The 16,481-nt window shown below is 38.0% G+C and overlaps 1 protein-coding gene across 1 annotated transcript in view; it reads left to right on the top strand.

Annotated features, from left to right (window-relative positions):
* afg2a (AFG2 AAA ATPase homolog A) overlaps nucleotides 1-16,481 on the top strand; it is a 209,556-nt gene that overhangs the window by 3,417 nt on the left and 189,658 nt on the right. Inside the window, exons 5-9 of the mRNA XM_034035128.3 lie at nucleotides 1,248-1,874; nucleotides 2,135-2,264; nucleotides 2,552-2,608; nucleotides 6,391-6,514; nucleotides 7,335-7,590. Of these exons, the coding sequence (XP_033891019.3) occupies nucleotides 1,248-1,874; nucleotides 2,135-2,264; nucleotides 2,552-2,608; nucleotides 6,391-6,514; nucleotides 7,335-7,590 (1,194 nt within the window). The remainder of the gene's footprint in view (nucleotides 1-1,247; nucleotides 1,875-2,134; nucleotides 2,265-2,551; nucleotides 2,609-6,390; nucleotides 6,515-7,334; nucleotides 7,591-16,481) is intronic.

Genomic DNA, 16,481 nt, shown 5'->3' with positions numbered 1-16,481 from the left:
CTAACCAGATTTATGTAAATATTGACCTTTTGGGAAACCGAAGTGTAGGTGAGATTTTGAATGAGTCTGAATCGGACATCATTGACTCTAATTCAAGTAGTGAAAAAAAGCACAAATTAAATTAAAAACTCGCAATTCTGATCGCTCTGCCCCTTCCTGAACTCTGCCAGAACTACAGCGTTTCCCTATCCCATTCTGAAAATGCATAGTTTTTAAAAACAAATATCTTTAAACTTTCAACTTTTTTTTTTAAAAAGATGTGTGTGTCTCGTAAAAAAGCCTGTTGTGGTAAGTGGCTGCTTTGTTACCGCTGCCCCTGGTCTGTGTCTGTACTCCTTCGGGTCGCTTGCATCTCCTGCCACGCCTGCACAGCCGTGTGATCTGTGTGATGCAGAGTATTTATAAAATCATCTCGAAAATTCCTGCCGCACCTTTCTCGCCACATAAATTCGTCCAGGTACGATGGTATCATCTCTTCTGCTGTGCCCTGTATTTTTTATTTTTTTTTATTGTTTAACACAGGCCCAGTAGTCTCCATGTTGTCCAGCCATAAACTGTAAAGTCAGTTTGATAAGTGACCGGATCTTCCATAATGCAAAAAACATCTTTCTCGTCACTGTGAAGCGGTAGTGCTAATCTGGTATGGATACCTCCTGTCACTTCTGTGGAAAACAAAGGACGATTAAAAAAAAAAAAAAAACAGCACTGTCACCTGATACTGTCACAGATCTTGTGAAGAAAGGTCTCCGTGATTAAAGGCAGACTCATTTGTGCTGTGTCATGATGAAAATGGGCAGTAATAATTTACTTTAGAATTTAATGAACAAACCAAGAATTACAAGAAGTATAACGAATAAAGAAAAACTGCACTCAATGGCAATGTTCAATTCAACATCTATAAATCACTTTATATTTTATTATTTTTTTTAATTAATGCATTTGTTTTTAAGTTTAAGAGTATATCACACACCCTGTCATGCCTTATTGCTTACATATCATAATTAAGTAACCTCCTGGTTACAAGCCCTTTTCTTTAACCACTGGACCACACAGCCTAATGTATACTTCTGCTGTTTTAATTGATTTCTAAAATAGATCACTTAATAATTCTTGATCAGTACCTTAAAGTGGTGTCAACCTGGACATATAATAAGATCATAAAAACAGTAATTTTGTTTTAGTAATGGAGGTGGGGGCTATTCTACTGAAATTTATATTAATTGCCGTTTAACCTGTTTATATTTCAGACAGAAAAATCGTCCTGCCCGGAAATGTCCTGAACTTGACATTTTATGGCCGTCCCTGCAGCTTGAAGGTGACAAAGGTGAAAGGAGTGGATGGCACAGTATTGGAAACACTAGGTTTACAGTTAAATGAAACAGAAAATGAAGCACCTGACAAGTCAACTCTGGACACGAGTGCCATGAACATATCTTTGCAGCTCAGTCATTTGAACTTAGATGATGGTGAAAACAGCCCTCCAGCAAGCACTCCAAGCAAGCTCAGTACCCACGATTCATTCACTACTCCCTCTAGCAATGAACTGATTCCCAGCTCCTCTCCAGTTTATATTGCAGAAGAAATGGACAGGCTGGAAGAACACAGTGTAAGCGACTTTGCCAAAGTGAAAACTCAAGAGAAGCTGATCTCGCATTCATGTGATTCAGGAGTGAAATACAACACTGACACTTTTTATTACATATCGACCCTCACAAAAATAAAATGTATAGAACAGGAGGTTGACGCTGTTGATGAACAGGAGACTAAGCCCAAAGTAACGTACAGCATGATTGGGGGACTGAGCAATCAGCTGGATGCTATAAGAGAAACAATTGAGCTACCCTTGAAGCACCCAGAGCTGTTCAAGAGCTATGGTAGGTGATTATCCTTTGTTGAGCCAACACCAAAGGCTTAAGATAAAAATATTAATGCTTTACTACCCCAGGTTTATTTCAGTAAAATGATATAGGTAACCGGTAATACATGACGTTCTGGGTGGAGCTTTCACTTTTTTTTTCATGTGATGGTGAAGTAACACTGGATACTTTTATAAAATATTGTATTTACATGTTTTGTTATATGTGGCAGCGTAATCTATGATGAACAATGTGGGTGTTTTTTTTTTGGTCTGTAGGCATTCCTGCACCCAGAGGAGTGTTGCTGTATGGACCTCCAGGAACCGGGAAAACTATGATAGCCAGGGCTATTGCTAATGAAGTAGAAGCTCACATGACTGTGATCAATGGTCCTGAAATCATGAGCAAGTTAGTTTGATTTAGAGTCATGTTACTCTTGCCCTTCCGCAACAAGAATCTGTTCTCTAATAGTTCTTTACATTCTCAGTTTGTATCCTTAATTTCTGAGGGAGCCACCCTCCCATCTCAAAATGTAAAAAAAAATAAAATAAATGTGTGGTGATCTTAAAGTCCAAATGGGGTTTAAAAATGTCTCTGCAACAAATCAAGATTGAGACAGAACTCAAATCAATTTATTCGAAGTGAATGTGAAAAATGTACATTAATTCATAATTGTATACCTCTTCGTTTCATAGGTTTTATGGAGAAACAGAAGCAAGGCTGAGACAGATATTCTCCGAAGCGTCACAACGGTAATTATAATTCTGAAGTTTCCTGTTTTGCATTCTAATAACAGAACCGGTGGTAAGCATGTCCAGTAATCACTCATTGTCTGGTCATGGTTGTGGTGATCTGCTCAGAATGCAGCAAATATGCACCTACTATTTCCTGCAGCCTTTGGAAAGTAAGTCTTCTAAGTGATTACTGGATATTACTACTGGACATTCCTTTGGGTTAAGTAATAAACATGGTTTTAAAATCTGTTTCTACCCTTTCATTAGATTTTCATCTGTCTCAAGCACAGCTGGTATTTGGAAACAACCAGAGCCTAACACTCTGTCAATGGGGGGCATGACTCATTCTGGAGTTCTGATTTCTGTTGAAAACAAAGTGAATTTGGCATGATAATTAGCTTCACCCTTTCTGGTTTCATTAGCTTTCATATCTGTTGGAGAGTGATGAGTTTAGTCTAGCTCTTTGGTGTTTGGTGAAACAGGAAATGTTTGGTTTGTGACAGTACTAAAATATTCCTGATATTTTATATATACAGTACTGTGCAATAGTTTTAGGCAGGTGTGAAAAAATGCTGTAAAGTAAGAATGCTTTCAAAAATAGACATGTTAATAGTTTATATTTATCAATTAACAAAATGCAAAGTGAGTGAACAGAAGAAAAATCTACATCAAATCCATATTTGGTGTGACCACCCTTTGCCTTCAAAACAGCATCAATTCTTCTAGGTACACTTGCACACAGTTTTTGAAGGAACTCTGCAGGTAGGTTGGCCCAAACATCTTGGAGAACTAACCACAGTTCTTCTGTGGATTTAGGCAGCCTCAGTTGCTTCTCTCTTCATGTAATCCCAGACAGTTGAGATCAGGGCTCTGTGGGGGCCATACCATCACTTCCAGGACTCCTTGTTCTTCTTTACGCTGAAGATAGTTCTTAATGACTTTCGCTGTATGTTTGGGGTCGTTGTCATGCTGCAGAATAAATTTGGGGCCAATCAGATGCCTTCCTGATGGTATTGCATGATGGATAAGTATCTGCCTGTACTTCTCAGCATTGAGGAGACCATTAATTCTGACCAAATCCCCAACTCCATTTGCAGAAATGCAGCCCCAAACTTGCAAGGAACCTCCACCATGCTTCACTGTTGCCTGCAGACACTCATTCGTGTACCGCTCACCAACCTTCGGCGAACAAACTGCCTTCTGCTACAGCCAAATATTTCAAATTTTGACTCATCAGTCCAGAGCACCTGCTGCCATTTTTCTGCACCCCAGTTCCTGTGTTTTCGTGCATAGTTGAGTCGCTTGGCCTTGTTTCCACGTCGGAGGTAAGGCTTTTTGGCCGCAAGTCTTCCATGAAGGCCACTTCTGACCAGACTTCTCCGGACAGTAGATGGGTGTACCAGGGTCCCACTGTTTTCTGCCAATTCTGAGCTGATGGCACTGCTGGACATCTTCTGATTGCGAAGGGAAGTAAGCATGATGTGTCTTTCATCTGCTGCAGTAAGTTTCCTTGGCCGACCACTGCGTCTACGGTCCTCAACGTTGCCCGTTTCTTTGTGCTTCTTCAAAAGAGCTTGGACAGCACATCTGGAAACCCCTGTCTGCCTTGAAATTTCTGCCTGGGAGAGACCTTGCTGATGCAGTATAACTACCTTGTGTCTTGTTGCTGTGCTCAGTCTTGCCATGGTGTATGACTTTTGACAGTAAAATGTCTTCAGCAACCTCACCTTGTTAGCTGAGTTTGGCTGTTCCTCACCCAGTTTTATTCCTCCTACACAGCTGTTTCTGTTTCAGTTAATGATTGTGTTTCAACCTACATATTGAATTGATGATCATTAGCACCTGTTTGGTATAATTGTTTAATCATACACCTGACTATATGCCTACAAAATCCCTGACTTTGTGCAAGTGTACCTAGAAGAATTGATACTGTTTTGAAGGCAAAGGGTGGTCACACCAAATATGGATTTGATTTAGATTTTTCTTCTGTTCACTCACTTTGCATTTAGTTAATTGATAAATATAATCTATTGACATGTCTATTTTTGAAAGCATTCTTACTTTACAGCATTTTTTCAAACCTGCCTAAAACTTTTGCACAGTACTGTATATATATATATATATATATATATATATATATATATACAGTGCCTTGCAAAAGTATTCAGACCCCTGACCAATTCTCTCATATTACTGAATTACAAATGGTACATTGAAATTTCATTCTGTTTGATATTTTATTTTAAAACACTGAAACTCAAAATCAATTATTGTAAGGTGACATTGGTTTTATGTTGGGGATTATTTTTAAGAAAAATAAAAAACTGAAATATTTTGCTTGCATAAGTATTCAACCCCCACACATTAATATTTGGTAGAGCCACCTTTCGATGCAATAACAGCTTTAAGTCTTTTGGGGTAAGTATGTACCAGGTTTGCACACAGTGTCAGAGTGATTTTGGCCCATTCTTCTTGGCAGATTTGCTCCAGGTTGTTCAGGTTGGTTGGACGACGCTTGTGGACCGCAATTTTCAAATAGTGCCACAGATTCTCAATTGGGATTGAGATCAGGACTTTGACTGGGCCACTGTAGGACATTCAACTTTTTGTTCTTGAGCCACTCCAATGTTGCTTTGGCCTTGTGATTGGGATCGTTGTCCTGCTGAAAGGTGAATTTCCTCCCAAGCTTTAGTTTTGTAGCGGACTGAAGCAGGTTCTCTTGCAGTATTTCCCTGTATTTTGCTCCATCCATTCTTCCTTCAGTTATAACAAGATGCCCAGTCCCTGCTGATGAGAAGCATCCCCACAGCATGATGCTGCCACCACCATACTTCACTGTAGGGATGGTGTGTCTTGAGGCATGGGCAGTGTTAGGTTTGCGCCACACATAGCGCTTTGAGTTTTGGCCAAAAAGCTCTATCTTGGTCTCACCACAAAAATTTTTTTCCTACTTCGCAGCTGGGTCACTCTCATGCTTTCTGGCAAACTCCAGACGTGCTTTCAGATGGTACTTTTTGAGTAACAGCTTCTTTCTTGCCACCCTCCCATAAAGGCCAGTGTTATGCAGAGCTCTTGATATGGTTGACTGGTGCACCATTACTCCACTCCCAGCCACTGAACTCTGTAGCTCCTTCAAAGTGATTGTTGGCCTCTCTGTGGCTTCTCTCACAAGTCTCCTTCTTGTTTGAGCGCTGAGTTTTGAGGGACAGCCTTTTCTTGGCAGTGCCTGGGTGGTGTGATGCAGCTTCCACTTCCTGATTATTGATCCAACTGTGCTCACTGGGATATCCGAACACTTGGATATTATTTTGTACCCTTTCCCTAATCTATGCATTTGTATTACTTTATCTCTAACTTCTGTAGAATGCTCTTTGGTCTTCATTTTCCTTCAGATTCACAGCCTGACCAATGATCCTTCAACAGTGGGGTTTTTATCCAGAAAATGTGACAGCAACTTTAATGGTTCACAGGTGGAGGCCAATGGTAAGGTAATTGTGTCCTCGTTAGGGCAATTTCTTTCATCGGTGTAAACTGGGAGCTTCCACAGCACAGGGGTTGAATACTTATGCAAGCAAGATATTTCAGTTTTTTATTTTTCTTAAAAATATTTCCCAACATAAAACCAATGTCACCTTACAGTAATTGATTTTGAGTTTCAGTGTTTTAAAATAAAATATCAAACAGAGCGAAATTTCAATGTACCATTTGTAATTCAGTAATATGAGAGAATTGGTCAGGGGTCTGAATACTTTTGCAAGGCACTGTATATTAATATAATATAATTTTTTTTTTTTAAATAGTGCGCCAGCAATCGTTTTTATTGACGAATTAGATGCATTGTGCCCAAAGAGGGAGGGTTCTCAGAATGAAGTGGAGAAGAGAGTGGTCGCTTCTCTGCTTACCTTGATGGATGGCATAGGCTCGGTAAGTGTGGAATTAAAGTTACCAAAACACTGCAACACAAATTGAAGGATTACATATTTTTCCTTGATTTTTGTAGATGACGAAAATTTTGAGTGCTCAGTCATCGAGAAACTAAATTTTGCATTATTTTACCCTCAGTACATTTCCCATGGGTCAGTTGTTGGTAGATTCATAGCATTTCATGTTTTTTTTTCCCCCATGTTGAATAAGATTTTGCCCTTTAAAAATTAATCAACACAAACAGTTTCTGAGGAAAAAAAAAAGTGCAAGTGCAATTTGGAACGAACCGCGTAATATGACAATGATGAAAATCTCTGTTTCTTGCATAATAAAAAGTGTCTGCCTGTAAACAGAATTCCTTTTCAATCTCCACTATTAGCTGACGAGGACGTGGCTGACAAAAGACTCGGATGGCTGGATGTGCACTTGATCATCCCTGTGTATCATAAACACTTATTAGTTTAACTGCATCTGAAGCTCTGTACTAGATAGACTTGTATATGAAAGTTAAACAGCTGTCCCCTTGTCTATACTCCAAACATTCCCATATTGTAGTTGTCTGCAGAGGTCACATGATAAAGGTTACAGTGAAAAAAGCCTAAACATATTCACCACTCAGCTGTGCTAGAAGATGCTGTATGTTGCTTGGCCACACTGGATAATTAAAAGTAAACTAAACTGATGAAACCTGACTGTATATACGGTTTAGTTATTTAAAGGTGTTTTGTACTATATGAGCATCACATCTCTGAATATTGAACTGCCTGGTAGCTCTGAGTAAACTGCCTGTTAATCTGTTGTAATGTTTGTTCCCATCAAGGAGAAAAGCAATGGCCAGGTCCTTGTGCTAGGTGCTACAAACCGGCCTCACGCACTAGATCCAGCTCTCCGCAGGCCCGGCCGCTTTGACAAGGAAGTTGAGGTTGGTGTTCCCAATGCGGTCGAACGAGCAGACATCCTGAAGAAGCAGCTGAGGGATGTCCCCTGTCTATTGACTGAAGAGCAGGTTGTGCAGCTTGCTGACAGTGCCCATGGGTATGTGGGGGCAGACTTGGCAGCTGTCTGCAAGGAAGCAGGTGAGGAGACCCTTTACAGTCCATAAAATGCATTCCTTTTCAATTCAACACAGCCAATCAGAATATCAGTTAATTAACCCTTTGCGGTCCATTTATTCAGCGCGTCTCAGGCCCGTCAGGTCCAATTTATTTTCACACACAGAGTTTTTTAGACGCGCTGTTTAAAAGTATTTTTTTTCCCACAGTAAAACAGGTTTAAAAGGCACTGCATATCAAAAGGACACTCAGTACTGCAACTCCAGCCCCGCCCCACCCCTTGTTCGCTGTATTTTTCACATACCTCTTCATAGTCGTGCATACTGATAAATCATCTCCTGATCACTTGTTTTATCACCAAACTTGCGATCCAAGTCATTATTTTATTCCTATAACATCCCAAAAAGCTCTGCAAATGTCTGTGATATTCTTTGAGCGCTGGATGCAGAAGCAGCTATCTTTGTTTGTTTATGTCCGTGTTATCCCTGTTGTGCCTGGTGCTTGTATCCTTCTTGTGTCCTGTTTTACTTCTCGTGGCCACTGGTGTAAATAGACACATTGTTGCTACTGAAGATCAAAAGGATTATGGTATTATGTATTAATTCAGATCATTACAGTACTTGTGCTATGCACAATGTGAATATACCGTGTCCGCTTATCCACTTGTGCATATCTACATTGAAATGAACGCTCTCATGGCAATAATTTGAAGAAAGCCATGGAAGTTATTCTGGTTTAAAACAATGTAATAACCATTACTTGTTAAATTGGTATTCCTAATTGCAAAATGGCCAGATTGATAAATTATGTGATTAAGGAACTAATGTATTTGTTAAAACTATTTTACTTTTTAAGAAAAGGAGGATGCACTGGTCACAAGCAGCTTTATTGACAAAGGCCATTTCAGTAATCGTTTGCAAAACTCTTATTTAAAATAATATATCAATTCTTTTCTAAAATGGGAGTCTTTCATATTCTTATTACAAAACAAATCTGAACCACAGCCAAAACTGTGGCTTCTTGAATCTTCCAGTTAAGAAACAGATTTTGACCATCAAGATCCTGGCAGAAGGGAATGTCTGACCTAACCTCTTACTCACCCCTAATTATCCCCTGCCCCCCTCCTACATGATGGGAGCAAGGATCCAGACATCTGTCCCAAGTGTCGCCAGCAGCCACCACATGTATTGCTGTAGCAGCCAGGCACATTTTATCCACGTGTGTGTGTGTGTGTGTGTGTGTGTGTAACCATATAGTATGTGGCTAATGCCATGTTGCTGTGCACTTCTGTCTGTATAAAAGCCCCCCTTTGTCAACTATTGTGTACAGCAATTCAGTCTGTTTATTATAATTATAATAATATCCCCAGACTTTTTTTTGTCACATCAGATGATCTTTTAACAAAAAGAACATGTAATTACAATGTTAATGTAATCTTTGATCTTTTTAATAACCCAAGAAATGTTGATGATAATATCGCAACAAGACAGCAAGTGTAAATGTTGAGAATATAGTAAGAGGTATTTAAGTTCCATGGACAGATGATCCATTCTTGGGTTGCCATGTTTTAATGTGTCTGCTTGCTGATCTTCTAGCTGGGGTGAGTGATGTGATCAGTAATGAGAGGGATGATTAGCTACTGTTAGGCCTTTAGTGCCAAAGACGGACTGATTTGTCAATCCCTAATGTAAAGAATTCAGTTTAGTACCTTACACACTACTTTTTAATAGCATGTTCTTATGCTGGTGCTTTTTAGAATTGTAACTCATTTTGTTATACATCATAGTTTTTACATTTCCAAAACTAGTTTGTATAGGATTACTACAATTCCCCTGCAGCTGACATTGCGGTACAGTTTCTTAATCCAGAATTAAACTGACATCATAGTCCTATAGAACGAGCACTAGTGTGTTTGTCTTTTTGCTAAATGCAGTGGCATCATGCACTCCTCATCACCTCATATGCTTGCAAAAATTCAAGCAACGTAACATTCATTTGTTGTTGATAAGAAATAAATCCTTCAAAGTTTATGCAAGGCACTAAATTAACATTGTAATGTAATATTATTGTAGTAGTCCTTAAACCATGGTAGGTCTGTTTTTATCTCCAGTAAAGTGCTAGCATAAATATGCATTGCACTTGTGTTTACTGACCTCTGCTGGTGATACAGTTCCTTGTAACTGTGGCACCCTAAAATTAGAGCAAACAATGGTGACTAAGCTTTATTATCAATAATTCAAACAATGTACTGGGTATTTCTAAATGTATCGCGCTCTCTATATGTTTGTATATTATATATCTCCCTTTTAACTGTGTGTGTGTGTGTGTGTGTGTGTGTGAATGGCTTAGCTAATGCTAGTTGTATTATGCGATATGTGACTCTTATGAACCACTAAAACATTTAGAAGTACATAGCGTAGTAAATGTTTGAATCAAAAGATATGACTACAACTATAATTACTGTTTGTTGTTTTGTTTTATCACATCAGATGATCTTTTAACAAAAACAAAATGTAATTACAATGTTAATGTAATCTTTGATCTTTGATTGTTAATGAGGCAGAGCGTTATCAAGAAAATTAGGAAGGAAAATGACTTTGATTGTCATGTTTTGACTTTGACATTATCTAAATCCCTCTGGCTAATTTGACCTTTCATTTTCAAGAGCTTTTGCAAAGATCATGTGTGTGATTTTCAGTTGGCTTTTATTCCCTGTTAAATCTAAAACCCAACCCCTCCCACATAATCTGCTTCAACATAAAGAGGTTCCTCAGCACACAAGGCAGCTGTTTGCTGTTGCTTTAGAGAAAGAGCTACCAGATACAGGCCTGAAGGTTCAGCTTTGCTTTCCAGTATTGCAGCGCCTGGCGATTTTTCATTAAGTATCTGTTTCAAATAAAATAAATAAAGTAGTAATTTAACACTATTAAAGTGTTTTGTAGTTATGAATACATTGCCTATAGTTATCAAAATTCACAAGTCATGATTGAGTAAACACTTAAACACCTAGTCCACTGTGATACCTCAACATGTAACATGCAGAGGTGTGAAAAGTAATCCCTGTGGCTTTCAATAGCATCTGGACTGGGTGAGTTTGTCAGGGTGTGTTCCTGCACTCATTACCATAGTGGAGGCGCCTGTACGTCTGCCCATACAGGTTTGTTTTATACAAGACATTATTCAACATACTGTGAATGTAATTCATGGTGACCTCCTTTTCACAGTACTGACAACTGATCTGCACAGCAATCGAAGGCTATTGACTTGGAAACAACTTGTGTGGTTTTCATGAAATTTTGCACAGGCATTTTTTAAGATACGCTATTATGTACATGGTTTGGATACAGGTTAGGGTGACATCTCTAGTGGTATTTATATCCTTCTTGGGAGATTTACCTGACACATCTTGTTGTTTTCATCATTAGTTAGATATTTTAAAACCCTAAATATAACCCTAAAGTTTAGGTAAGAAATTATGGGACCTGGAGAAATGTTTGTTATATCGGGTTGTTCACTGTAATAGGGTTTGGCAATTTGCTGTATCAGAATAATGAAGAAACACCCTAATTGAATTGAACATCTTTATACAGTAGTTCTTGCAAGACAACTTCACATTGATCAACATTTAAACTGTATATTTAAAAAGAAACTAAACAAATTAAACAAATAAAAAGTGCATGATGAATACAGTAATTACGTGCCCTTTCACTTGAAAAACATTTTCAGCGTAGATTGCTTCATATTTTTCGTGCTTTTCTAAATGCACGCTGTTTCAATCTTGTTACCTCCTCACGCCTGTTGCCATGGTTGCAGTTTGTGTGAAGATGGCAACTGTTGCATACGTCACACATGATTCACACGACAATTGGTTATCTATGAATCAGCCTTATCTTCGAATTAGCCTACCAAGGTCTTTGTTTTCCCTGAGAGAATAACACATTTACACTGGAGAGTTCAGTGTCAGTCACTACCGAGATCGTTTTATCTGGGTAGATTTTGTAAAAGTGATCGTTGTAATAGGGCTAATTTCCATTAAAAAAAAAAAAAAAAAAAAAGGTTCTTGCTGCTAGGATCGTTAAAAAAGGGGGTTCGTTATAAGAAGGGTTCGTTATAGTGAAGTTAGACTGTATTTGCAATTATAGTCGCAGCAAGGAATTACACCTGGTCAACCAAAAACAGTTATTGGAGAATATTAGTATTATAATTACACTCCTATAGAACTGTAAGTAGTTGTGTGGCCACTGATAAAACATAATACACTAACCCATAGAGTGATCATGTTAACCAGACTATAATAGCTGGCTTCACTGCTTTAAAAGTCACTGGTCATGGTAGTCTGTATAGATAGGAGGTTAGGATTGGTGAAGTGATCACTGCTGACAGGTGCTTCTTCTATACAGGTGATCTTGTAAGACAGGTTTGGCTGCACTCGTAGGTAATATATATTAGAATAGGTTGTTTGGCCATTTGACTCAGTATTCTGGCCTTTCAAATATTGCATTTATTTGTAGCTGTTTCTCTAAACACTTAGGCTAGACGCCTGGAGGTTGTGTGGGTTCAACAAAAAATTAAGTATTCCCCGAATTATTGTAAATTAAACACCAATACAGTAACTTTTACTTTTTGAGGCCAACATACTTAATATAAATTAGGAGCTAAGACATTAATGACATAAACATGGCTAAATGCTTGATGATGTTTGGAAATGCAGCTTCCCTAATATAGCAGTTTGTTTCAAACATACCCTTCTAAGGCTGTCTGTGGCATTGCAGTCCCACTAGTATAAATATCACAAGATCAGTCCATCAAGCCTATTTAGCCAGACTGTTTATAATATCCGGAAATGTTCATACTGTGTACCCTCTATCCTTACCTTCACCTAATGATCACTTCTCTTTTTAAGGGGGTATGTAATTACATTACTGCTGCTTGGAACATCTGTCCCTTATTGTAAATACAGGTGCCAGAAGTTTTACGGAAATACTTCAAAGTAATGAAAACGTTCCTACATTGTGATGAAGTGTTGAAACTATCTTGTCTTCAGCAAAGAACATGAATGTTAGGTAAATACTACTAGAATTATAAAAAAATTGCAGAATTTGGGAAATCCACAGCTCAGCAGAGGGGTGTTGCTCACAAAACCTAGAGAAGTAAAAAGTATACAAGCCCAAAATGGCTCCTGTTCCTGAAATTGAGACACATTATTATTTAGTTTTCTTTTCAGTGTACTGGTATTCTACTGCATTCAGACGTATTTAAAAGCTAGAGCTAATATAAACACATACCCTTTTATCTGTTTACTTAGGAAGTTTCTTGGTTACATTTATTATTGGAAATTATGCTTTGACGTATTTGCTTTGCTTTGTTTTCCATTTCCATGGTGATGATAATGCAGTTGTTTGTGATAACCCTCTAAATTGTTCTTTTATATAATTGGGAACATGCTCGCTTAACAAAGTGGTTTGTTTCCTGTCTGGCCCACGTACATGCTGATGGTATGCTAGCCCGTGAACACCCCTAAAATCATTTCATGTTTTTTTCTTATGGGTAAATAATTACTCTTTATTGCTTATACATGCATTTACCGCAGCATTGCAATGAACAATGAATATTAAACGGTAGTAAGAATCGGTTTAAAAAAAAAAGTTTTTATACAATCATTTGGATATTCATGCTCTTGCAGGAGACATTTAATTATTTATTTGAAGACCTGAATGACATTGGGATTAATGAAATGTATCATGACAGTTAACTTTTGTAAATAATTCAGAAAGGAAGCAAGCGTGACTGTCGACTGGGATCGAGCTGCTGTTTCATGATCATCTCCAGTCTGTTTTTTCAGTTAATTTTGAATGTTGCAATAGTTTTTCCGATTAATGGTAATCCTGTAAGCAAACTATTTAGTCATACAGATCTTTCATTTTACATTATCTGAACATGTTTCTTGTTGCCCAGGACTAATATACCACGAAGTGGATGCACCCTCACTTCAAATCTATCCTACTCTGACCGATATGCGCAACGCCACACTAAGACGTGGCTTTTGGATTGCAGAGTGGTTTTGACATGGTGCACTTGTACAGGTTCTGGGAGAGCTTATTTAATTTCCATCTCCAGGAAAGAGTTTAATCTGTTTCCTGACATTTACAGCAAAGGTCCCTAAAATCAAATAGATTCTGCTTCAATCGTTATGTAAGAATCTATTGTAAAAAGAAGGCATTTAACAATACAATGTTCTGTATAGGTTAAAATAAAACCACATACACTGTACTATATGTTTTTCATGCTTTCCTAACAAATATTGCTGATATTGCTCTGCTGCCAGTGGAAATAAACAGGATTCATTTTAAATGGTTTTTAACTTGATCCCAGTTTGAGTTAGGATCAATTATGGAAACCCTGGGCAGGCACCAATCAATAATATTGTGTTGAAATGAGCAGCAAACTAATCTGACGTGCAGAATAAACCACCTTTCAGTTCTCCATTGATCAAAACTGAGTTTGGAATGAGTCATTGCAATATTCCCCATTGTGTTTTTCCTCTAAAGAAGTGTTTGTAAGCATTTCGGGTACGTCACACAAACATGCTTCTAATTATATTCTGTAATTAAGCTAGTTGAGTTATGCAGCAGTTGAACCAGAAACACTATTGCTCCATCATTTATGTTCCCATCCCTTTAGGCAGACAAATTAAACTATAAATCATGCAGTGGTCCATTTAATCAGAAACCCCAAATTTGTTTTTCTAAGCTGGATCATAATTGTTTCCAAGAGGAGGCTTTTTTCATGCTAAGGAGATTCGTTTTCCATACATTAGCACAGCACCCCCCTGAACCAGAGTCATGTTGAATTAGTTAAATTAATACAGTAGACCCGTGTAAATCCATGTTGAACTGCATAGCAATAACTGGGCAAACAGTGTCTTATTCCGTATTCAACTGGCTCTGTAATTTAGTAGGTCAGATCTTCAGGGAACATTTAATCTTGGAATAGAAGTTCTATTGCAAATTGCGACACATGACTGAGGTCATTGTTCATATACAGTAGTTGATGTGCATTAACTTTGACTCGACAGGGTGTGTTAAATGTCCTTTCATTCGTATTGATCAATAGTATCCACCTACTGTAAGCAATGGCATATTCCTTTTACTTCTGAAAATCCCCAAACTCTGAGCACCTACCTGGGTGACACATTCAAATCAAAGTAGGGGGTATTTTGACATTCAAGGTCTGAAGTAACACGGTAATCTCATGACCTAGGGGTATTGGGGTTGTATATGTTTGACCTTAAATTAATCAGAATAAACTCAATAGCTCAATTAGAACAAAAGCTAATAATTCATTTAGAATAAAAATGTTACAGTGTTGCATTTTTGGTCAACAGAATGTAACCTCATATATCAGAAATAAAATTTACAGCGCTTCATATATATTACATTACAATCGGTACTCTTAAATCACCAATTAGAATATGACTTTTTTATTCTTATCTTTTGTGTGTCTTGTATGGATGTCATTGTCTATATGCACAATTTTTTTTAAACTGTAAACCAACATTTAGGCTCCCGGCAGTTTAAAGAAGCCCTTTTTTAACGTTCTTACTATAATCAGGGAACTTGTTTTACAATGACCGTATATCTGATTCACTTAAAGCAATTTCCTGCAATTTAGTTTTTAGGGTTTATAGCTGAGGAGAGAAAGAGACACTCTTCATTTCTCCTCTGAAAGTGGCCTGCTTTTAAAAATTCAGAGACAAGGACCTATTCAACACAAGAGGTTGCAGCCATTTACAACGTCAAGTGACTTTATTATAAATGGAAGCATTGCATTGCTACAGTAGAAGACCAGTACAGTCTAAAAAAAACCCAGGCACAGCAAGTTGGCCTTTAATGTGATTTAGCTTTATTGACTAAGGCTGGAACAGATGTTTTTGTACTGTTAAAGAACATTAATTTAAAGTGATTGCCGTCTTATCCGGTAGTGGTTTCTGAAGAGTATTGATGTGTGGCTCGAGGGAGTGTACAAGGCCAGAGCTGGAACAGATTGACCTTGTGCTTGGCTGTGGTATTAATTGTGTTTTCTAAAGTCTCGGTCAGATCCTGAAAAATATAAACAGGATACAGCCATGTCTGATTGTAAATCCTTCTTGTCTGCTTTAACCCTCTCTGTTAAGGAATTCTCTAGGCTGGCTTTTAAATGCTGCTGAATATATTCAGGCTGTTATTGATGAGTAGCCTATGCTACTTTTAGAATTTAGCCAATCTGAGTAAAATAAACAGTGCTGTTCGACATTGTATAATGCATCGGTCTGTTTCTTGTAAGACAATGTATACTTATTAAATGAAAAGGCACAAGTGTGCTGCGAGGTTTTACGCTCCTTATTGCCAGGCACATCTGGCACTTGTATTGTAATACTAAATCTTCAAATCTCAACTCCGTGATGCCCTTTTTAACCACAGAAAAGTCTTTCAACTAAAGCGCTCCAGAGAAAAGCAAGTTATTTTCTATGAAGGGTTGTGGCAATGCGCCCCGTCCCTGTGTGCATTTGTGTGTTGCGTGCGTGTGTTAATGTTGGTGTATAGATTGGTACACGGGATATAAACGGGTCTGTGTTTCACGTGTATTTAAAAAGTGTAGATTTGTATTTAGGCACGGGATTGCACATCACGCACGTGCATTTAAAATGTAATATGTGAGCACGGGGTTGCACAGAATTAATTCACGTGCTGGGATTCAAGTGAATAATTAATTAGTAATTGAATCCCAGCACAACAGTATATATAGAGACACGTAGCACTCAGTCAGGGTTAGGTGTTCGAGAGTGGAGAACGGGTGAGAGAGAGAAGGAGAAATAACTTTAAAATATCAATTGCTATTACGTGCTGGTAGGACCAGCACAATACTTGTTTATTTAA

This window comes from Acipenser ruthenus, chromosome 1 (assembly GCF_902713425.1).
Source record: "Acipenser ruthenus chromosome 1, fAciRut3.2 maternal haplotype, whole genome shotgun sequence".
Taxonomy (NCBI): domain Eukaryota; kingdom Metazoa; phylum Chordata; class Actinopteri; order Acipenseriformes; family Acipenseridae; genus Acipenser; species Acipenser ruthenus.
Note: the sequence above shows the minus strand (reverse complement) of the source record. Positions and strands in the feature narration are given on the sequence as shown.